At 42.6% G+C, this 22546-nt stretch overlaps 1 protein-coding gene across 4 annotated transcripts in view; it reads right to left on the bottom strand.

Moving 5' to 3' along the window:
• The window catches only part of LOC119654863 (nephrin), a 339369-nt gene that overhangs the window by 79993 nt on the left and 236830 nt on the right, over positions 1–22546 (bottom strand). For all 4 annotated transcript variants that reach the window (XM_038060449.1, XM_038060450.1, XM_038060452.1 and 1 more), the window contains exon 12: positions 15119–15278. In XM_038060449.1, coding sequence (XP_037916377.1) covers positions 15119–15278 — 160 coding nt within the window. The remainder of the gene's footprint in view (positions 1–15118; positions 15279–22546) is intronic.

The raw sequence follows: 22546 nt of genomic DNA, 5'->3' as shown, positions 1-22546 counted from the left end.
CAGAATATATTACAGTTGATTTGAGAATAATTTTACCGTTGCCAAATAAATTCAAGAAAGAAATAGACTCACCCAGAGAAATCATATTTAAATACAATGAACTAATATACAAATATGAAAAATCAAAATTTTTAAACGAATTGAGTCTGAGTAAACATCGTATTTACAAACAAGATTGTAAATTAACAACCAATGAACTTACTGAAATTATCGAGATCGATGAAGAAACAATTGTAATAAAAAATGCAAATGACATACTTATTAATCAGACCTGTGACAATCGAAAACTAACATTGAGAGAAAGTAATCTCATTCATTTCAATAATTGTTCAATTAAAATTCTAGATCATCAATTTTCAAATAGAAAACAGAAATTCCAACAACGTTTCTATTATCCTGTAAACGAAAGTTCTTATAATTTTTCAAACAAAATAACTTTTGATGAAATAATATTAGATAATTTTAATAATATTGAAAAAATTCAAGAATTAGAATTCCACAAAACAGTGTCATATGGATTGAACACGATCTTCATCATATTTATCGTACTTTTGACCTTTGGAATAATTGTATACATAAAAACTGAAAAAAATTATAATATTAAAATAGGTCAACGAATTCAGGAGAATTCTAATCTAGAGGAGAGGGAAGTTACATATACCAACAACATGAATAAACACGCGAAAATATTTCAAGATGTAAAACTATACCTAGACCAAACAAAGGGTCAACATTAACATTCCAAAGTGCAGACATTGCGTCAGCATCTTTTTCATTTGTTTTTTGATTGCGATCTAATGCTTGTCGATATTACTCAATGAAGCTGAGCGGCAACGAATATTGGAGATCGCAGCTGGCCAACCCTACCAGAAGTGCCTCAGATGGCTAGCAGTAGAGTAAGCCAAGACAGCGGACAGCTATTTTGGATATGAAATTGTTGAACTCCAATGCATTGTCTGGAATTCCTCACTAATTCAGATCTAGACCGTTTGGTCATAGATGATTATGAAGCTTAAATATGGGAGTTCATAACACGTATTCTGAAATTCATAAATCTCTATTTATTGATTCAATCTGAGCAAAGGAAATTATAACTGGTAGCATAAGTAGCTGCAATCAATCAATTAGATGCAACAAAAATGTTCGCCGCCGAAAACAAAAGAACATCATCCTTTAACCCATCTTAGCTTTACGTTTAGTGCGCTTATCTATGTACTCGCTCGACTTTCTCATGTTCATTGGAGCAATCTTTTGGGCCGTGGTGTGATCAAAGTGAAGGACTTGATGACGAGCCACAATGTGTGCCCATCGCACATAAAGATGAATGATAATCATTCGGGTTACATTTCTCCCATTTAATTTAGAGGGCACGGATATAATGCAACTATGTACATATATGTATCATCAAGTGTCCAGATAGCTGAGTGGTTAGATTACAAGGCTGTCGTACGGAAGGTCGCGGTTCAAATCTCACTGGTAGCAGTGGTATTTGTATCGTGATTTGAGGTCAAATACATTAGGATTACATTCAGGATTTGCCTGTGAACCTAAATGACCAGGTTTTGATAGCCCACCTGCACTTGATAGAACCGAAAGAGGAAAATTTACATTGGATGTCTCCATATAACAAAGCTGGTTGGAGAAAGGTGAGAATCAATGCAGTTATTATGAAGACTATTAGAGACCATTCTGTTTTAAGGTCGCTCGTTAATGTATTATAATTTGATAGGATAGTACCCCATGTTTTCAAACATCTTCCACATTCCACTGGCATCGGCAAAATTTGCATGACATAACGTGTCACTATAATTAATATATGTAGTTACTCACATTCAATATTTCGAGCGCTTCCATTTTAATTCGTACTTCTTTCTACCTTCGCTCAACCCCTACAAAGTGTCTGTCAGTCTAATTTTTCAGAAACAATTTTTCATTTATCAAAATTACCACAATAAGTTGTATGCAAGGTTCCTAACTTTAACGTCGATTAAAGCCAAACGCGTCGGCAGTGACATCAGAGACCATCTCAACTTCAGAAGAGCATCTGGGCATAGCCACATCTCAGCGATAATAATTAAAGGAGTTCCGCCAGTCTCCGTAGGGCATTTAACATCATCATCATCATCAACGGCGCAACAACCGGTATCCGGTCTAGGCCTGCCTTCATAAGGAACTCCAACCATCCCGGTTTTGGGCCGAAGTCCACCAATTCGATATCCCTAAAACCTGTCTGGCGTCCTGACCTACGCCATCGCTCCATCTTAGGCAGGGTCTGCCTCGTCTTCTTTTTCCACCATAGATATTGTCCTTTTAGACTTTCCGGGTGGGATCATCCTCATCCATATGGGTTAAGTGACCCGTCCACCGTAACCTATTGAGCCGGATTTTATCCAGAACTGGACGGTCATGGTATCGCTCATAGATTTCGTCGTTATGTAAGCTAAGAAATCGTCCATCCTCATGTAGGGGGCCAAAAATTCTCCTGAGGATTCTTCTCTCGAACGCGACCAAGAGTTCGCAATTTTTCTTGATGAGGACTGGCAAGATCATAATCTTGTACAGTAAGAGTTTTTGACCCTATGGTGAGACGTTTCGAGCGGAACAGTCTTTGTAACCTTAAATAGGCTCTGTTGGCTGACAACAACCGTCCGCGGATTTCAACATCGTAGCTGTTATCGGTTGTGATTTTCGACCCTAGATAGGAGAGATTGTCAACGGTCTCAAAGTTGTATTCTCCTATCCTCATTCTTCTTCGTGTTTGTGTTTGACCAGTGCGGTTTGATGTTGTTGGTTGATTCGTCTTCGGTGCTGACGTTGCCACCATATATTTTGTCTTGCCTTCATTGATGTGCAGCCCAAGATCTCGCGCCAATCGCCGCCTACTCGATCTGGATGAAGGCAGTTTGTACGTCTCAGGTGGTTCTTCCCATGATGTCGATATCGTCATCATAGGCCAGTAGTTGGTTGGGCTTGAAGAGGATCGTACCTCTTGCAATTAACCCCAGCATCACGGGTCACTTTCTCGAGGGCCAGGTTAAAGAGGACGCATGATAGGGCATCCCCTTGTCGTAGACCGTTGTTGATGTCGAATGGTCTTGAAAGTGATCCTGCTGCTTTTATCTGGCCTCGCACATTGGTCAGGGCCAGCCTAGTCAGTCTTATTAATTTCGTCAGGATACCGAATTCTCTCATGGCCGTGTACAGTTTTACCCTGACTATGCTGTCATAGGCAGCTTTAAAGTCGATAAATGGATGGTGTAACTGTTTTCCATATTCCAATAGTTTTTCCATCGCTTGCCGCAGAGAGAAATTCTGATCTGTTGCTGATTTGCCTGGAGTGAAGCCTCTTTGGTATGGGCCAATTATGTTTTGGGCGTATGGGGCTATCCGGCCTGACAAGATAGTGAAGAATACATTATAGATGGTACTCAGCAACGTGATACCTCTATAATTGCTGCACTGTGTGATATCTCCCTTTTTATGTATGAGACAGATAATGCCTCGTTACCAATCGTCAGGTGTTGATTCGCTGTCTCATACCTTGAGCACAAGTTGATGAACCACTTGGTGTAACTGGTCGCCTCCATATTTAACCAATTCGGCTGTAATTCCACCGGCTCCTGGCGACTTATGATTTTTTAGCCGATGAATTGCACGGACTGTTTCTCCTAAACTTGGTGGTGGCAGTATTTGTCCGTCGTCTTCAGTTGGCGGGACCTCTAACTCGGCGATGCTCAAATCTAGTAACAGATATTTCTATTGACTTCAGCAATCCGTGCTTTCATAACCTGGGCGCATTAAAGACTTCCCATATGGAAGCTATTCAGGAAAGACTTACGAAATGTAATGATGACGTTACGTAATTTAAGTGTCAAGGTTGGCATTCATGGTGACTTCCATTCCTTATGGAAAGGTACGAGCATGGTTGTCGTACAAATTATCTTGTGAGGTTTGTAGATTTGTTTATAGGCGGCGCATCCCACAAGGACAGTTCATGTTTTTCTTATTTCCAGCTAACGATCTAACATCCAATCAGATCGACCATGGCGGATCGGAACGAGAGACTCCATTTCATGACCACTGATATTTGTTTGCATGGCGCATCTGCATTTCCTCACAAGGAGAAAGAATTTCGACGCCTGGAATTCAAGATGATAATCTGACTGTCGATTAATAGCGCCGAATCGATCAACAGTGCGAAATTTTCTAAAACGCAGGAATCATGAAAAGCCTGGCAAATTATATTGAAGCTTTCGTTTCTGGTCTTCGAAATTTGATTTATGCTCAGCAACTATGTTTGGCCCTGGGAAATAATTTCTCATATTTACTCGTATATGACGCCTTTTAGGATTCTCCTGCCGCTTTCATCCACTACAGTTATGCCTTTATGATACAATTTCAACTATGGAATATGGCCAAATGACACAGATTCTAACCAACCCGTCCTAGACTATCGATAAGGACTAGGTCGCCATCAAAAGTGTCTTTATTAATGGTACATAGAAAGTTTTCGACACACTTCAAGAAGGCATCATCAGATCTGACCGACTGCGTAAACGTGAAAGCACATCAATTACCGTAAGGAACTAACGTTCTATTGATGGTGACAAACAGGAGGGTTGTCGGTGCGTTGGGGCTTCGTCAAAAAGAGTGAGAAGTGTAGCGTAGTGCTCGCCATGTGAAAGAAGTCCTACAATGCTAGTGAGGGAAATAGAAGCTATTTCGCAAAAAACCTTGCAGGTTGTCGCAAGTCCTTACGTTATGCACCAGTTTTTATCCACTTAAGACTTAATGGTAAAATTTCGCTATAGTTTTCAATTGCATAACATTCGGTAAAATTTCATCTCTTGTGGATGAAATGTCTTGTTACACATGTGGATACAAACTGCTTCTCTAAATAGTAGTGGAATCAGTTCGGAGATCAATCCATATTCCTCCGACTTTGACGGTCTCCTCGTGGTACTATTCATCGCTGTTCTTGCCTTCTGAGCACAGCTGCTGCTTACACTCATCCGTAAATCCTGGGAATCTGAGAGTTTTCGTAATGAGTGGAAGAAGGGGATGATAGTTTAGATTCTGAAAAGGAGCACCAATATGGTCTACGACAATTGAAGAGGTATTTGCGCTGTTTCTGCTATATTTACTATCCGAGGATGGTCGACTAGCAGGTCACCCCACAAATACTTGTATTGCGCTAGAATATACTGGAATATAAAAGCCAGGGCACTGGACAAACATTATAGACTGACTTGTCTGTACATTCCTACGGCAATAAGAATTTCCCTGATGATGTATTTGGAGATGTTTTTAGTATCGATGCCTCTTAATATTAATACAAAAACAGATGGCGGAAAGGAAGGCATTTTTCAGGATGACGTGGTGTATCAGCAAAGTGAAATGCTTCCTAAATCGTAAAAAGGGTTACGTTCTCTCTAGGCGGTATCCTGAATAACTGATACCGAGAGAAAGTATAACAATGAAGTTCCATTATACATTTTAAAGACGATTGAGCAACATTGCAAATTTGGGGGGGGGGGGGGGCACTGCCTACCAAGCAATTCATCAGTACGCCTAGATTCACGCAGATACACCTATATGGGAATGCCTTAATAATTTGAATATACTTCATTGCCACGAAAACTCTGGGTTTCGGGCCATATTGGATAAGAACGCCAGTGCATGACCTGACCAGAAAAGGATCGTAAAGGCTACTATACTAATCAGGGTCTATGGATATACGACCAATATGAATATATGGTTGGTGGAACTGTAGTTCGTGCGTGAACTTACCAGGAAGCTCATGGGAAAGATGAATCAAAGCGCTAGCAAAATTAAAAATTTACCATGAAGACCCATGGGACCATAGTGGGAATAACCTAGGGTAGCGAGGAAAGTTATGAAACTGAGTATTCGGTAACAATATTCGACACTTATGCAAGGTAGGTTAATGCACCAGGGAAAATACTTAATTTCACTTACTAGACTTACACTTACTAGACTGAAACAGTTAAACAATCCTCGAATTCTCGTCGACTGGACTGAGGAAGACGAGGTGGCAACATTGTCAGCCAAACCAAAACCAAGTGGCTGAGGAAAACGTCCATTGAGGTGGCACCGGGAAACGCTGTATTTGGTTTGATTTGTTGTCCATGATGCAGTAGGCGAATATTTCAACCCGGCGCTGCATGGGGACTATGCTGAAGTGGCAGTAGGTATCGAAAACTTACCAGGGGTATACTGGCACTATGGGAACCGAGATAGCTCCTGAATTCACATGTTTCAAGATTATTCCTATTTCATGTGCGTTCAGATCGGTTGTTGCGTCTGACCTCCTAGTGGGAGTTTCAAGGGAGTTGTGGTTACATTTAAGCCAACAAGCCAAGATTTTCGGGCCTCCAACGTGGTGTTGCGTTTCAACACAGGTGCCGTACACCATAGTTTGGTAGAGATTTAGGTAGGTCTCCCATCCAATAGTATGAATAAACTGAGCCATGCACTCAGTATAGACTGGTACCGCTGTACTTGTCTCAGCGGGGCTTTGATTGTAGTCACAAAATCAATCCGTGCCTTAGGAAGACCTTGGGATTAAATCTACTGGACAGGTACACACGTTAATTCACAGAGAAGTAACTGTCTACTATTAAATTGATCGACATGCTGAATATAATGGGTATAACAAAAGACACAATAATTCTTTTAGGATGCTTTCTTTTAATATTGTATTACTAGAATTATGTGGTTCTAAACTCCGCCATGCTATTAACATAGTATGCTGGTCCCAAGCCCAGGTAAAGGAGGAGGGTTTGAGGCAACGTACTCTGTACTATCCTCAGTAAAACAAAAATAAAATGCTGAGATCAGGGAAAGAGATAAATAGAGTTTAGATGGAGTTATTCCACTATGCTAAATCCTACCTGATCTCTCTTGGTGACAGGCCCCGCGACAGGTCGACCAAGAAAATGCATAGAATGTCGTTACAAACATGATGATCGGATTAAGTCACAGGCCTCGGAGAAATGCTAGGGCGTCCACCTCAGTCGACGCGGCAGGACGGGCCCCGGTCCTGTCGAGAAATGGGCAAGGGTTCTTGACGCATGGACGGCGTCAGGACGTAAGCAAGTTAGTCCGCACACAACGAACAAAACAAATACGTGTCTGCACGCTAAATGTTGGTACCCTAACTGGAAAGACCGAGGAACTCGCAAGAGCCCTTCGGAAAAGGTGCATTGACATCTGCGCACTGCAAGAAACCCGATGGTCTGGTTCCAAAAGCTGCGACATTGAACGCGAACGCGGTAAAAATGGCTACAAACTTCTCTATTTTGGTAACCCACACACTCAATATGGTGTTGGCATTGCCATCTCAGAGGGTTTCCGTGATGCCATTAAAGAAGTCGAACGATTTGATGATCGGCTGATGAAGCTCACCATTATATCAGCTGATCGCACTATTCACTTCTTCACCGCGTATGCACCACAGACAGGCCGACCTGATGCCGAGAAAAATGCCTTCTGGCAACTTCTCGATGAAAAGACTTGTCACGTGCCTGCTGACGATTACATAATCATTGCCGGCGACCTTAACGGTCATGTGGGTGAAAAGGCAGACGGTAACAGGTGCCATGGGGGAAAGGGGTTCGGAACGCGCAACGAAGGTGGCGAGCGTATAATCGATTTTGCGGACACCCATGACCTTGTACTTATGAATACATGGTTCATCAAACGATTGTCTCATCTTCCCACATTTTATAGTGGGAACAATAAAACGCAAATCGACTATATTCTCATAAGACGTCAACATTTTACCACTGTCACTGATTGCAAAGTCGTTCCCTATGAGACCATCGCACCTCAACATAGGCCGTTGATTGCTGTCCTGCGAATTAAGCCACCGATAAAACGGCGTGAGGAACGCACTGGCCCGCCGCGCATTAAATGGTGGCGATTTGGTGAGAAGAACGAAGAAGCGGTCTCACTCATGCGATTGCCAACCATTACGAATGTGGAAGAATCATGGAACCAAATGAAAGACACGATCCACAAAGCGGCCTCTGCAACCCTCGGGGTCACCAAGCCGGGTAAGCGGTACATCAACCGAGATACTTGGCTTTGGAATGATGATGTTGAAATGAAGGTCCGTGAAAAGAAACGCCTCTACCACAAATTTCTCGACGATAAAACGCCTGCTAATTGGCAAATTTATAAGAATGCCAACCGGGAAGCAAAGAAAGCGGTCGCTGTCACCCGAGCGAACCATTTCAAAAATCTTTACGATAAACTGGACACTCGGGATGGCGAGAGAGATCTGTACCGACTTGCTAAAAGCCGTGATAAACGCACACAGGATATCGAACACTTCTGTTGTGTTAATGACAAGAACGGTACTTTGCTTACTGATCGTCGAGCCGCGACGGATAGATGGCGAGAATACTTCGAGCAGATTTCAACTGAAGAATTTGCTCATCCTCCACTTCCACAATCATTGCCGACATTTGGAGCAGTTCCACCAGTCAGCGCAACTGAAGTCGAGGAGGCAATAAAACAAATGAAATCGGGGAAAGCAACAGGACCTGACGACATCGCATCTGAGCTCTGGAAAGCAAAGAGCTTGGACCCAACACCGTGGCTGAGTGAATTCTTTAACCGGGTTATTCAGGAAGGAAGAACACCATCTGACTGGCAAGAAAGTACCACTGTTCCAATATGGAAAAAGAAAGGTAGTCCAGCAGAATGTTCAAATTACCGTCCGATCCGGTTACTTTCCCATACCATGAAGATTTTTGAACGCATTCTTGACAACCGTATTCGCGAAATCGTTGAAATAACCGTGAATCAAGCTGGATTTGTCAAGAACTGCGGAACTACTGACGCAATACACGCTGCGCGGTTACTCATGGAGAAACACCGTGAGAAGCATCGCCCTCTTTACATTGCCTTTCTGGATCTAGAGAAAGCGTTTGACCGTGTACCACACGAACTCATCTGGTATGCTTTACGACAACACTTCGTGCCAGAAGAACTCGTGCGCTGGGTTCAATTGCTCTACCACGATCCGAAAAGTAAAGTTCGAAGTATGGCGGGTGTATCAAAACCGCTTCGTGTCTCTGTTGGAGTTCATCAAGGAAGTGCCCTCTCACCACTCCTCTTTGTCCTTGTTATGGACACCGTCACACGGGATATCCAACGTCCAGCGCCCTACACACTGCTCTATGCAGATGATGTTTTCCTAGCATCTGATAGCAAAAATGATCTCCAGCAACTTGTTCAAAAATGGAATGATCGCCTCATGCAACACGGTCTCAGATTGAATTTAAACAAAACTGAATTTTTGACGACCGATCCCCATGAAACAGGCACAATCACTGTCAGCGGCAGTGATCTGCCCAGATCTGAGCGATTTAAATACCTCGGGTCAACGCTATCAGCCAATGGAGAGCTGCGTTATGAAATTGCTTCACGCATTAACGCAACCTGGATGAAGTGGCGTTCCACAACTGGTGTCCTTTGTGATCGACGTATCAACGAACGTCTCAAATCTAAAATTTACCGCAATGTTGTCCGTCCAGTCGCTCTCTATGGTTCTGAGTGTTGGCCGACCATAAAAGACAATGAACGGCGTCTCGCGGTAATGGAGACGAAGATGCTACGTTGGACTAGTGGCGTCACACGTTTAGATCACATCCGAAACGAGGATATCCGCGATCGTTATGGGGTTGCACCGATCATGGAAAAGTTGCGAGAGAGGCGTCTTCGATGGTATGGTCACGCAATTCGTGCAAACGAGAATTCACTTGCAAAGATTGGTCTGAACATCGAAGTCGATGGTAAACGACCAAAAGGCAGACCTAAGCAACGGTGGCTTGATACGCTGGATGGGGATTTGAAAGCCTCGAGATTGCACCCAGATCAGGCATTTGATAGAGCCAAATGGCGAAGCCGATCACGACGAGCCGACCCCGCTTGTGAACGGGACAAAGGCTGAAGAAAAAGAAGAATTATGTGGTTCTACGGAACAGTGGAGGTGTAGTGCAATCATCTCGAAAAGTAGTGAAGGGAGTAGAGGCACATTGCATGTACGCCATTCTGAGATAGACGAATCCATCTCATGGCATAATCTACTATGAAGTTGTCAACATTTGTCAATACGCCGCTCATGCACTGCCATTTTCGTTTTTCTATCGACACATCCACGGATATCATGTCTGCTTGAAGACGAAATTTTTCGTTCTATTACTTTTCAGAACAGAGTACCCTGATGACGTGACGCAAACAAGAGTTGATGAAAACTAGGAGCTTCTAAATGACAGTGATGATAACTTTCCGCATACTACTCCTATATAGCAATGTAGGAAAAAGGTTTTGCGCAAAAACGCCTCAATGTGATGTTTATGTTGAGCAAGCTACATTTAGACATTTTGGAAACAACGAAGAACTGGATTTCGTGCGGCCAACACTTTGAGCGACATTGAGTTCGCTGCGGACACCAGTCTGCTCCTTTATGAAAATAGGAAGACTGTAATAATCAGTCCTCGTGATTGAGGAAAATGATATCGTCCATTCGACCCCTCTACCACCTCCGGCTAAGATAGCATCAAGGATGTTACCGATAAAGAAAATGTGTAGTATCGTTGATAAAACGTATCTCTGAAAGGACTCCGCTTTGCACTTCAAATTCCTTTCAGATTTTACCTCGACGCTGAATGTGACATATTAATAATAACTATTAGTTCCTCCGGAATATCCCTGCTGCGTAGAACAATCCAGATACACCCTCTATTCAAGCTGTTCAAAACTTCCTCCAAACCAATGAAGAGTATCGATACATAAAAAGCGGGATAGGTGATATCCAGCAATTAATACCACATTAAGTTGCTGAGTAACATCTATAAGATATTCTCTCCTATCTTGGTAGGACAGGATATCCCCATATGTCCAGCACATCATCAGTCCATACCAAAGAGCGTTCACTCCAGGCAAACCAGCAACAAATCATATTTTCACTATGCAGCAAGCGATGGGATAACTGTTGGAATATGGCCATCAGTTACATGATATTTGCATTGACTTCAAGGCTGCTTTGATAGTACAGTCAGGGTAAAACTATTTACGGCCGTAAGAGGATTCGGTATACCAATGAAATTGTTAAGACTGACTAAGCTGACCCTGACCTATATGCCGGGCCAGATGAAAGTAGCAGGACAACTCTGGAGGCCATTCAATATCAAGTCAAGATTTACGATAGGGGCATAATTTATTATGGTGGAAAAAGTGATCCATGACACTGATATTAATGCGACAGGCACCATTCTCTTCAAGCCTAGCTACTAGCTCATGCTCACGGTATTGGTATAATGGGAAGAATAACTCGAGATCGGATCGTCACGAGATCTTGAGCAGCACATTAATGAAGCAAGATGAAGTACCTGGTGACAACGTCCGCAGCAAAAAGAAGAACCCACGGCATCAAGTGGCGCTGGTCAAATTAGAACAATAAAGATAGGAGCCAACAACTTTGAGATTGTCGAAAATCATAACCGATAACAGCTACGGTGATGAAATTCGCTCACGGTTGTTAGCAGTCAATAGAGCCTATTTCATCAATCCACAAAGGATCCCGTTTGAAATGTCTCACCGTAGGGTCAATCTTTTACTGTAGAAGACAATGATCTTGCAGGTCCTCATTTATGCCTCGGAGACTTGGGTTCACAGCAAGAAAAATTGCGAATTCTTGGCCGCGTTGGAGAGAAGAATCCTTCGAAGAATTTTTGGCCACCTACATGCGGATGAACAATTCCGTAGCCGCAAATCAACACGTTGCGATGGGCAGGGTATAATTAGGATGAGTGAGGAGTGAGAATGGTTCAACCCAGAAAGTCTATAAGGGTTGTATCTATGGAAGAAAAATAGGACATTGTAGACCCTGGCTCAGGTGGAGCATGGCAAACGCCAGGACTTCAGACAGCCTTTAGGGATATCGAATTGGTAGACCTCAGCGCAAAACCGGAATCTCTGGAATTTCTTACAAAGGCAGGCCTAGACCGCTTATTGGTTGTTGCGCCGCTGATGATGATGGTGATGAAGAGCACTCCTCTACAATGATTCGAACATAATAATGTGGTAAGTACAGGCAGGTCCAGAGCAAAAGCCAGCCTGCTCTCTATCGGCGAAACTTTGTAGATGCGTTTTATGATCTTTTTAGTAGTATCTTGGCGATGACGGGATGCATGCAAACGCAGCTCAAGTTCTTGCACTCGAGGCAGATGCCCTTTGTGCAATCATAATAATTATCCTCTTCTTTCCTTCTCTGGGCAGGAGTACAGATTATGAGATATGAGAACAAGTCGGGAAACCGGAAGCTAGACGGTTTAGGTATGAATTCTTTTATAAGGAGATTTGAGTGTGCATTTGCCCCATTAGCATATAGCACGTAAAATATGCATATATTATGTGAAAATAGCCACTTTCAAGTGATATTGATATTCATAGTCTTGAATTTGCAGAGGAGCGACAGTTTTGACCTAGTATAACTTTGTTAGTAATAGTGCGATTTTCACCAAATTTGGCGGGATCATGTTCTATACTGTAGCCTGCATCGCTGCAATTCTGTGATTCTAGGGTGAACCTAAGGGGGGTTTTCCTGTCAATTACTGAAAATTATAGTAATGTACTATTATTAACTTTATTTGAACAGCTATCGGTATGGAGGATATTTCGGAGCCTAGGGACCATATAGCGGCAGCCCGCTGATTTTTCGCAGATTTTTCGGTTGGGCAGTTTCTGAGAATGGGTTCTTTAAAAAAATGACCACTTTCAACCCTACGCACTCCCCACCTTTTCAACAAAAGTCAAAACTAAGACTGGGTTCGAAAAGTACTAACCGAGACCTTTAATTTGATACCCCACATGACTATATTTGGTGGAAAAAAATTTACACCCCCTTTTGCATGTAAAATTCGTCGTAAAATAATGTAACTCACTATATGCGTGAGCGCTCACAGTTCCTACCCTTCAACCAAATTTGGTGTCAATCGCTATAACCCTCTCCGAGAAAAATGCGTGTGACGGACAGACAGACAGACAGACAGGCGGACAGAGAAACAGACAGTAAACCGATTTTAATAAGGTTTTGTGTTTACACAACACCTTAAAAACTTAGCTATTATGAAGAGCCTGTATTAGTTGCATTTTAATTTGGTAGCAATGTGTATTCAATGGCAGTGGAAGACCGATAGGCGCCCTTTATATACTGCAAAGACCTGCAAATATCCAATGCGATCGGGTGCCCTTCGTTTGGTCGACTGGTTCTGGTCAGTTTTGCTTCACACATATGATCAAATCGGTTTTTTCTAATGTCATTTTTTGTTCATAACGAACTAGGTTGAGCATTTGATCAGTTCCTTAACCCTGAAGCACTTTACAAGTGCAAGGGAATGGTCTGGATGAATGAAAGGTGACCCTCAAGGTTTATTCATAAAAACCAACTTATGTTGTTTGCGAATACGTAATGTCACATTTTAGAAGAAAATATTAATGATACAGAACTGTAATTCTAGAAGAATATCAACGCTTGTCAGGAACCGTTACATACAGAACTTGCATGTATCCAATATTATTTTTTCAACATTAACGATTGTACCATTATGTTACATGCTCAAATTACCATCATCTGCTCTTTTAGCAAACCAGGACAATGGCAAGCATTCCGGGTCAGAAAATGGATCCACATCCCGGGGCGCCAACAGCGATATTCCGTGGCAATCAAATAAACTTTCAGAATACAGGTAAATCATTGATAGAATGGTAATATCCTTTCAATCGAATTTCCGGAATATAAATTTTCACTATACGCCCGGGGCAAGATGTAATAATGATGAAACATCCGAAAATGCATATTTCTCCCGTTCATTTCAGATTAATCAACGATTGATGAGCGCATTTAGCTCCACTATTCTGTCCTTTTGCCGTGCTTTTCATGCTACAAGCCTGACCGGTTATCTGCAATTTCGCCAAACAGTTACAATTAGAGACCCTCCATCCATTCCGCGTTATTAATCTTTCCAAGTGCTGTGAAAGCGAACTCCATTCGAATTATAATTCATTCGTTTTGAATAGACCCATTCATACAATGTGCAGAATAGGAAATAGATGCGTTTGCATGGGCTAATCCACATGTATATCTGGACCTATCTGATTTGTTTGAAGATAAAATGGGGAATCGAGTATCAGAGTACAATTTGAAAATTACAAATAATCAGTGGCATAGTTCCCAGAATTCAGTTCGTACTCGTAGTTGGTCATGGTTAGGCGTTTTCATCCCACAAATGAAAACAAATTAATGAGGACACACCGAATGCATTATTTCATGATGGAAATTCCGTAGTCAATAACCACTACAAACAAGTACATATGTAGATTTTCAGCGTTTAGCATAATGTAATAGTTGAATGGATTTATTGTTCGGTCTTCCAACTATGCATTTGGCCACTGTAATCGATGGAGTACTATTTGAACCACAGGAATCCTGGTTGCTGCTCTAGAATTCAGAGGTAGTATTTGGTGGAGGTTACAATCAAATATTCAACAAGTGGAAAGGAAAATTCAGTTCATCTCAACCCTGCGAATATTGCTAATTATTCAGAGAAATCATAGCATCTCGCTTGCGGGAATTCGCTTCAATGACCGCCTTTAAGCAAAAAGGAGTATTGATTTCTGACGACAACATTCACGTGAAATGCCAAGCAATGGGAAATTATAGTCTCCGCAAGCAACTTTGTCTGACATTGATTTAGTTACACAACAGATTCCAATCTCGCATGCTCTGCGGCATTAATAAGTTATTATTCATTATTTCAATGGATCCTGCAAATCATTCCTCCCAATCTCCTGTATCTTAATTTATTTTCGGCTTTTGATTCTCTATTGCCGACCCGCAATCAGTGTGGGTTTTTGTTCATTGCTTGCCACAAAAATCTACACGTGCGGCAGACAGTTTCCATGCGTCCTGGGACTGGGCACGAATCGGCCCTGGTCTACCACTTCTCGGAATCTGTACCTGAAACCTCTACTGTTGTGGACCATTTGCGATAACATGACAAATTTATTTACGTAGTATACTTACTTCGATTTATATATTTTCGGATTGCGGGTGGTGCCATTAACATAAACTTCCATAACAAAATCCTGATCCAGCCCTCCATCGAATCCTTCTATACATTCCACCTGAAAGCTGTGCGATGTCTGATTCAAAACAGTGCAGTTCGTTAGAGGATCAGGTTCACCTGCGGATAATGGAATTGGAGAATAAAATTAAGAAAATTAGAGAAAAATTTTAATTGGTATTTAGATGAACGTTCTGTAAAGAAAGCTAACATTAAAATTGGCAGAGGGGGTGATAAATTTAACATGAGGGAAGGGTGCATAATCCTGAATTTATAAATTCGAGAACACATTCAATAAAAGGTCTGCAGCTGACATGATTGGCTTTTTTTTCGAAAAATTGACATGTGAATACCATTTTGCGTTTTATTGTCCTCTTCGTCTTTACTGAACTAAATGAACTACAATGTAGGCTTTCCGGTTACAAGTTTCTTGGTGCTCCTGAGCGACAATTGGGAGTTTCCATCAAGTAAAATATTATGACTTTGGTGGATACTCCTTTCCCTCCAGCGGCGTACCGTTTTATATCCTGGTAAGCATTGAAGTAGTAGATGTGAATTTGGTGTCAAATAATTGCCGATAACTGCCGCTGCTCATAACCCGAGGGGTGATCGCCGACAAGCGTTTTACTGCTAGCTCCTTTTGCTAACAATTCATTTCGATATAGAAAGGAACGACTCCTTCTATGAGAAACTACACACAGCCTATGAGAATCTCTTTAACGTAATACCGTGGTTATAAACTTTTGCCACTTTCGCTCCTTCGACCTCATCCAATGAGGTCAGTTGATTTTCGAAAGACTGGTTCTCTTTTGTGCGTCTACGAGCAGGATAGGAAAGATTCGACGTTTGAATCCAAAATTAACTATTTTTATGATATGGCTATTATTCCGGACAATGCAATGACTCTTGAAATTGTTTGCAATGTTTATCAGGACGCAAGTTGGCTTTTGGAATGGACGCACGCTACTCGGCAACAGTATTGGGAGTCCCTAGACTGATCGCTTTTTCCAATTTTAGGGTTAACTTAAATCAGATGGTGAAACTCTGGGAGCATCCCTTACCACCTTACGGTCTATTCCAGAAAGGGTAGCCGAAGCAAGTGTGAATCTGATGTTGGATTAATGGTAACGGCAAATTCAAAGCGCACTGCAATTACTTGCGAGCCGGTTTCGAGGACTTCAGGATAAGGAACGCTTCAACTGGACAGTGACTTTCGAAGCAGAGGAGAAGGAGACTTTCTACAAGAAATTGAAAACAGTCATGAAAAAGTTTCCTTCCTTCCTTGTTATCGTGATGGGTGATTTGAATGTCAAAGTAGGTCTTTGACAAAACCTTGCCCGGACATGGGATGGGGAGGCACAGTCCTAGTGAACGTAATGATAATAGTGCTAGGTTTGTGGATTCCTGCAGCTTCCATCGCCATGTCATTGGTTATATATTTTTTTAACACAGTTCCTGCGGTAAGGTCAGTGGGATTCCATCTAACCGGCATCGTATGGGCAATCACTGACTACTTTGCAAACAGCAGTAGATTAAGGAGTTGTCTTAGGTTTGTGCGTATTGTGTGTTTAGTCTGGGAGAACGCTTGATATCAAATGCAAAGTTGAAAGATACTAAAATTCCTAACGGTTATAGACTTGCTTGAGATGCTATGATTAGTAGGTACACTATAACCAGCAAAAGGGTTACAATAGTTCTGTAAGGATGCGGTGCGATTTCCCCTGAACTGAAAAATAGATATAGTTGTGTGTAACAAGAGGGGCTGACATCGCCCAAGAAGCCAATCATCATCTACTCGCTGTTTACCTTCGCCTGTGTGTTGCAACAGCCATTTTCCGCAGGGTTATATAATTCAGCTTTCCCTCAACAGTGCCGATCGGATGACAGATTCTTGACTAATCTGCTTCAGAATATCGAGGAGTATTTGGTGCTGCTAACAATTATCTTTTCTCGACCGCAAATCAGGTCGTCGGTCAGGTCAAAAGAGTGTCACGGTATCCGGCTGACTGGGGGCGCGTGGAAGTGGATCGATGAGAACATAAGGGATTGAAAGCTCTTTTGATCGCTGTTTATGACGGCGAGCAAGATGCGGGCGAGCTTTGGGACTGTGCGAAATCCTGGGAAGTTCGCCTTATTGTGTGCCATTATTGCATTGGTGAGGTTTAGGATACCAGAAGATATCGCAGATTGCAATGATTTCAGAGGTATGTATCCGATGGTTCTATGAGGGACTTTTACGATGGACCCCTCATTCACGGTAATGAACAGCTGAAGAAGTGGAAGGAACATTTCACTACATTTCTCGACCATATTAAATGCGGTAAACTCCTCCGCCTCTTCTTTGGATGGAATGGCTAGTCACCATAACAGACGGATACGGACTATTCCTCCAAGCAGAAGAGAACTTATTCCGGTTATCAAAGCACTCAGTCGGACTAAAGCCGCTGGGTTTGTCAGACTCTTTGCTACACCTGCCGTTTCTATACAACTGCATTCGTTCGTGCTAAAATCCTGGGTATCCGAGACCTTTCACACAGAGTGAAAAAAGGGGACTGTTGTTAGCTTTTCATAGATGGGCACCCGTATTGAGTACGATAAATGGAGAGGTATCTATGCACTCTCTGTTGTTGGAAAGATAATAGCTAAAATAACCCTGGAGCACATCAAGGAAGATCTCGAAAACCTAACCGACATAAATCAAGCTAGTTCCTACTCTGTATCCCCCTGCATTGACCACAGATGGTTTTGGAGCAGTGTTCCTCTTCACCAGCTGGATTTCGAAAAGGCTTTCGACAACGTGAACAAGGAATGCATCTGAAGTGCTCCTGACAAACTAATATACTCGTATATTATCAGAGCGGTATATGATGGCGCAAAATATCACATACTGTATCGAGATAAAATCTCAGAGTAATTTGAGGTCAAAAGTGGAGTCCGCTACGGTTGCATCTTACCACCGGTATTGCTTCTTTCGCATCAACAACACTTGCACCCCATTCCGATTGAACTCCTTCTCCGGACTTTCCAAGGAAGTTACACTCTTGCTCTACTCTACTCTCCCGAATGGCTCTTTTGTGCGGAAGTTTTAAGATACCCGTCAATGCAAAAACCCCCGAAACAGAAAATGAACGGGTGGAATAGAGAAATAAACTTCTCGCACTGTGTCACCCATGATCCGAAGTGGGGAAATTTAGATTAGATACCAGCTTGCCCTTAATTTTCGAAGCTAAACAAATAAATATTCGTTTAAGCTAACGTCAGCTAAGGCCGGAATTTAATAATTTCATTCACTATGATTCATAAAATCTATTTATTAATATATTTGGGGGAAGCATTATCCGTTGTTACATTTCGTCAAGCTGCCCTGCAAAGCATAGATGACACAGCCCTGATTTGGGATGAAACCGGTAGTCATTTCTTGAATTTAAATATGGGCATTTGCGTAAAATGAATGTTCCGTACAATAAAATGTTGGAGTCAGTTGAAAATAAAAATTAATGTTGGGTACCGTCAAGTAGATTGGAGCCAACCCACATTCTTAAATCAGAGAATACATAACGAGGTGTTCGTTGATGCGTTCCAGGATTATTTTAGTTAGTATCTTTGCGGTGGCAAGAAAAACCCAAAGCCCACCCAAGTGGGTGTACACTATGCTAACGCAGAGACTGCTGTGTATTTAAGTAGGTGTTGATCGCCTCCAGCCAACAGAAGCAATGAAAACCTGGAGGTGTGCAATTGTCTTTGTGGAGTATGTTGACTGACTTACTACTATGTGTATTGTAAAATTTGTCCATACACGCCCAAACTTAGGCGAATGGCTGTGCTAACTGGTTTGTAGATATATACAGCGTGTTGTTAATTTCATTGACAGTTCCTGTCTCAGTCATGAGCTTCCAGTACATCTATAAAACAAGTCGGAATACCGGAAGCTCGCGCTTCAGGTATAAAGGTTTTGTGTTCATCTTATGTAAGAAATTTCAACGCACATTTTTCTATCCGTATACAGCTACAAAACTACGAGACATACGTACATATTACAACCGTAGATGTTACGTTCACCCTAAACAAACAAACTGCCTATTTCCGAATACTGCACACATATGATATATGCACGTATATAAATTGATCGTACCCATATTTCCGATTTACTTCTTATATCTATTTGAATTAGGCACTATCCGCAATGTCTGGTTGACAAATAATTAAAAAACTAAAACTAAATAATTCTCTGCGACCCAATTCATAAGAACTCATTTCGTTGTGGTATTGACGAATTGATATGTGATGATGACGTCATGCAGGTTGTAGAATGCATGAAATTCACAAAAACTTGTAAAGTTTCACCCCCTGTAACTTTGTTAGTAATGGTTGGACTTTTTTCAAACTTGACCAAACTGTGTATTATATTACACGCATGCCAAATTTTGTACTTCTGGGATGAACATAAGGGGGGTGCCGGGTAAATGTCTAAACTGTGGAAATATACTATTATTAACTTTATTTGTGCAGATATCGGAACCGGATATATTTTGAGGCCTAGATTTCGTAGGGATGCACCACTGTGATTTTTTTCAGATTTTTCGGTTAGATAGATTCTGAGAACGAGACCTGTTACACTTTTTGGGGGTCATATTTTGAGCCTTCACTCCTCTATGTTTCACCCAACATCAAATATTGAACCAGTTTCGAAAAGTGCTAATTTAGACCTTCCATTTGATACCTTACACGGCTACATTCTGTGAAAAAATAATTTGTACCCTCCATTCACATGTATGGGGAGCCCCCCCTTAAACTTAACACAAGATGGCGCCACTTGCTGCATGTAAAGGGTGTTCCCTTTACATGCAGATTACATACTCTCACTAATTTTCGTGACAATCGGTCCAGCGGTTTCCGAATATATCGGATGTGACAGACAGACAGACAGACACCGTCTCGATTCTAATGAGGTTTTGTTTCACACAAAACCTTAAACAAGGCTAGGGAGAATTAGATTCCTCTTGAATGGAATTTTAATATTTCACTCGAGTGTGAATTATTCTCGTTAATTATGACGTCAGCATCTTATTTGTATGGCTTAGGATGCTGTTAATTAGCACGAAATTGATAAGTTTGAACTGCTATAAATTTCGCACTAATATGTAGTTGGATTTTCATGAAACTTGGCATGTGTATGCTGTCCTCTATGTCGGCGCAAAATTTAATACACCTAGGATGAATTTAAGGGGAGTTTTTTAGTCAATTTCTAATAGTTGATAATATACTATTAGTAAATTTTTTGAGCAGATACCGGAATGGGACATCTCAAGAAGATTAGATTTCACATAAGTGTTTTACACAAAATCTTAAAAAGGGCTGCAGATAAGTAGATTCTTCATAAATGCGACTTTAATATTCCACGCAAATCTCAATTATTCCGGGTAGTTATGACGTCAGCATCTGATTTGGATGGCTTTGGAAGCAGTAAATTCGCGCGAAATTGCTAAGCTTGAACTGCTATAACTTTGGTGTTAATTGCCTGATTTTCACAAAATTTAGCACATATGTACGAAATATTTTTTTTTTTTTTTTTTTTTTTGGAGTAGGGTAGGTGAATGCGTTTACGCACAGAGTGTTGGACTCCCGCAACAGCACGCTGGCGGACTACCAACTAAACACCTCCCTGTCATCAGAGAACTAGCCTGGAACCGTTTGACACATTACTTCGGGCTAGCCCTCCCGCTCTCCCGGCTTTGGGAGCCTTCAAGTCAGGGAATTCCTTTCACCAACGGGAGGGGAGGGGAGGAAGGGAGTTGTTAGTTCAGGGAACCCCTTACCGTCCGATCCCTCTGCCGGTCGAGTTCAATCTTCTTCGTAGTAAGAAGAGCCCGAACATAATGCGCAATACGATTCCAGCTGCCAGCGCTCTTCAGCATCTCTCTGACAATGTTGTCTGGAGAGAGCTCCCCTGTGTTTGCATAAAGCTGCTGGCGGAGGCCATCCCACCTCTCGCAAGAGAAAAAGGTGTGTTCAGCGTCATCCGGCACTCTATTGCAGAACACACAATCAGGAGATCGCGCCTTCCCAACCCTGTGCAGGTAAGACTGAAAACCTCCATGCCCACTTAGAAGTTGGGTAAGGAAGTAATCAATCTCACCGTGCTTTCTGTTCAACCATGGGTCTAATTTGTCGATGAGCCGCGCAGTCCACTTGCCCCTTGGCTCATTTTGCCAAGAAACTTGCCACTCGTTAAGGGTGCGTTGACGTTCTTCACGGGCAACCACTTCTCTTAAGTTTTCGCCCTTACGGCGATAGATAGCTTTGCGCTCCTTGGCAAGGAGGGCAACGGGGATCACTCCCGCAATCACCATCACAGCCGGTTCGGAGACAGTGCGATAAGCAGACGCCACTCGCAAAGCTCCCCGCCTCTGCACTTGAGCTAGGCGTTTACGATGCACCTCCTTGTCAAGGGCATCAGCCCATACCTCCGCACCATAGAGAAGGACGGACTGCGTTGCTCCCATGAGGAGACGTCTCCTAGTTGATATAGGGCCGCCCACATTCGCCATTAGCCGACTCAAGGCCGCGACTCCTGCTGCAGCCCTGTCCGCGGCTGCTTTGATTTGCTCGAAGAAGCTCATCTTCGAGTCGAGCATTAAACCAAGGTATTTAACCGCTGGTTTTGACTCTATAGTCAACTCGCCGATCGATATGGGACGCAAGGTCGGGATTCTCCTTCTGGTCAGGATGACTACTTCGGTTTTCTCCAGCGCAAGGTTGAAACCGTGAGCAGTCATCCATCCGCTTACCCGTCGCATCAATATGCCAAGTCTGCTTTGCGCCTGTTCAACAGTGCGTCCGGCAACAAGTGCCGCAACGTCGTCTGCATAACCGACCAGGCGCGACTCTTCAGGCATATCGAGTCTCAGCAGACTATCGTAGGAAGCGTTCCAGAGGTCCGGCCCTAGGATGGATCCCTGCGCTACTCCCGACGTGATTTCCATCCTCCTCTGGCCCTCTAGCGTCTCATAAAACAGGGAGCGGTCTTTCAGATAATCCCTCAATATCCGCAAGAGATAGCTTGGCACGTGAAAGGAGTTCTCTAGTGTGCCCAGCATATCTGTCCATCTTACGGAATTGAAGGCATTTCTGACGTCGAGCGTTATGAGGAGCACTATCCGTCGAGATCGGCGGCTGTGCGCCCCGGCTCGATTAAACGCATCTACGACCTCCATAACAGCATCCACTGTAGATTTCCCTGTTCTAAACCCGAACTGCCTTGCGGATAAGTCCCCGGCAGCACGGATCGCTTCAGCGAGTCTACCCCTGATGAGCTTCTCGAGCACTTTTCCGGCCGTGTCAAGCATACACAGCGGTCGGTATGCAGACGGCAGCTCCGGATCTCCTTT

Source organism: Hermetia illucens, chromosome 4, assembly GCF_905115235.1.
Source record: "Hermetia illucens chromosome 4, iHerIll2.2.curated.20191125, whole genome shotgun sequence".
NCBI classification, from domain to species: Eukaryota; Metazoa; Arthropoda; class Insecta; order Diptera; family Stratiomyidae; genus Hermetia; species Hermetia illucens.
This window is presented reverse-complemented; position numbering and strand designations above follow the sequence as displayed.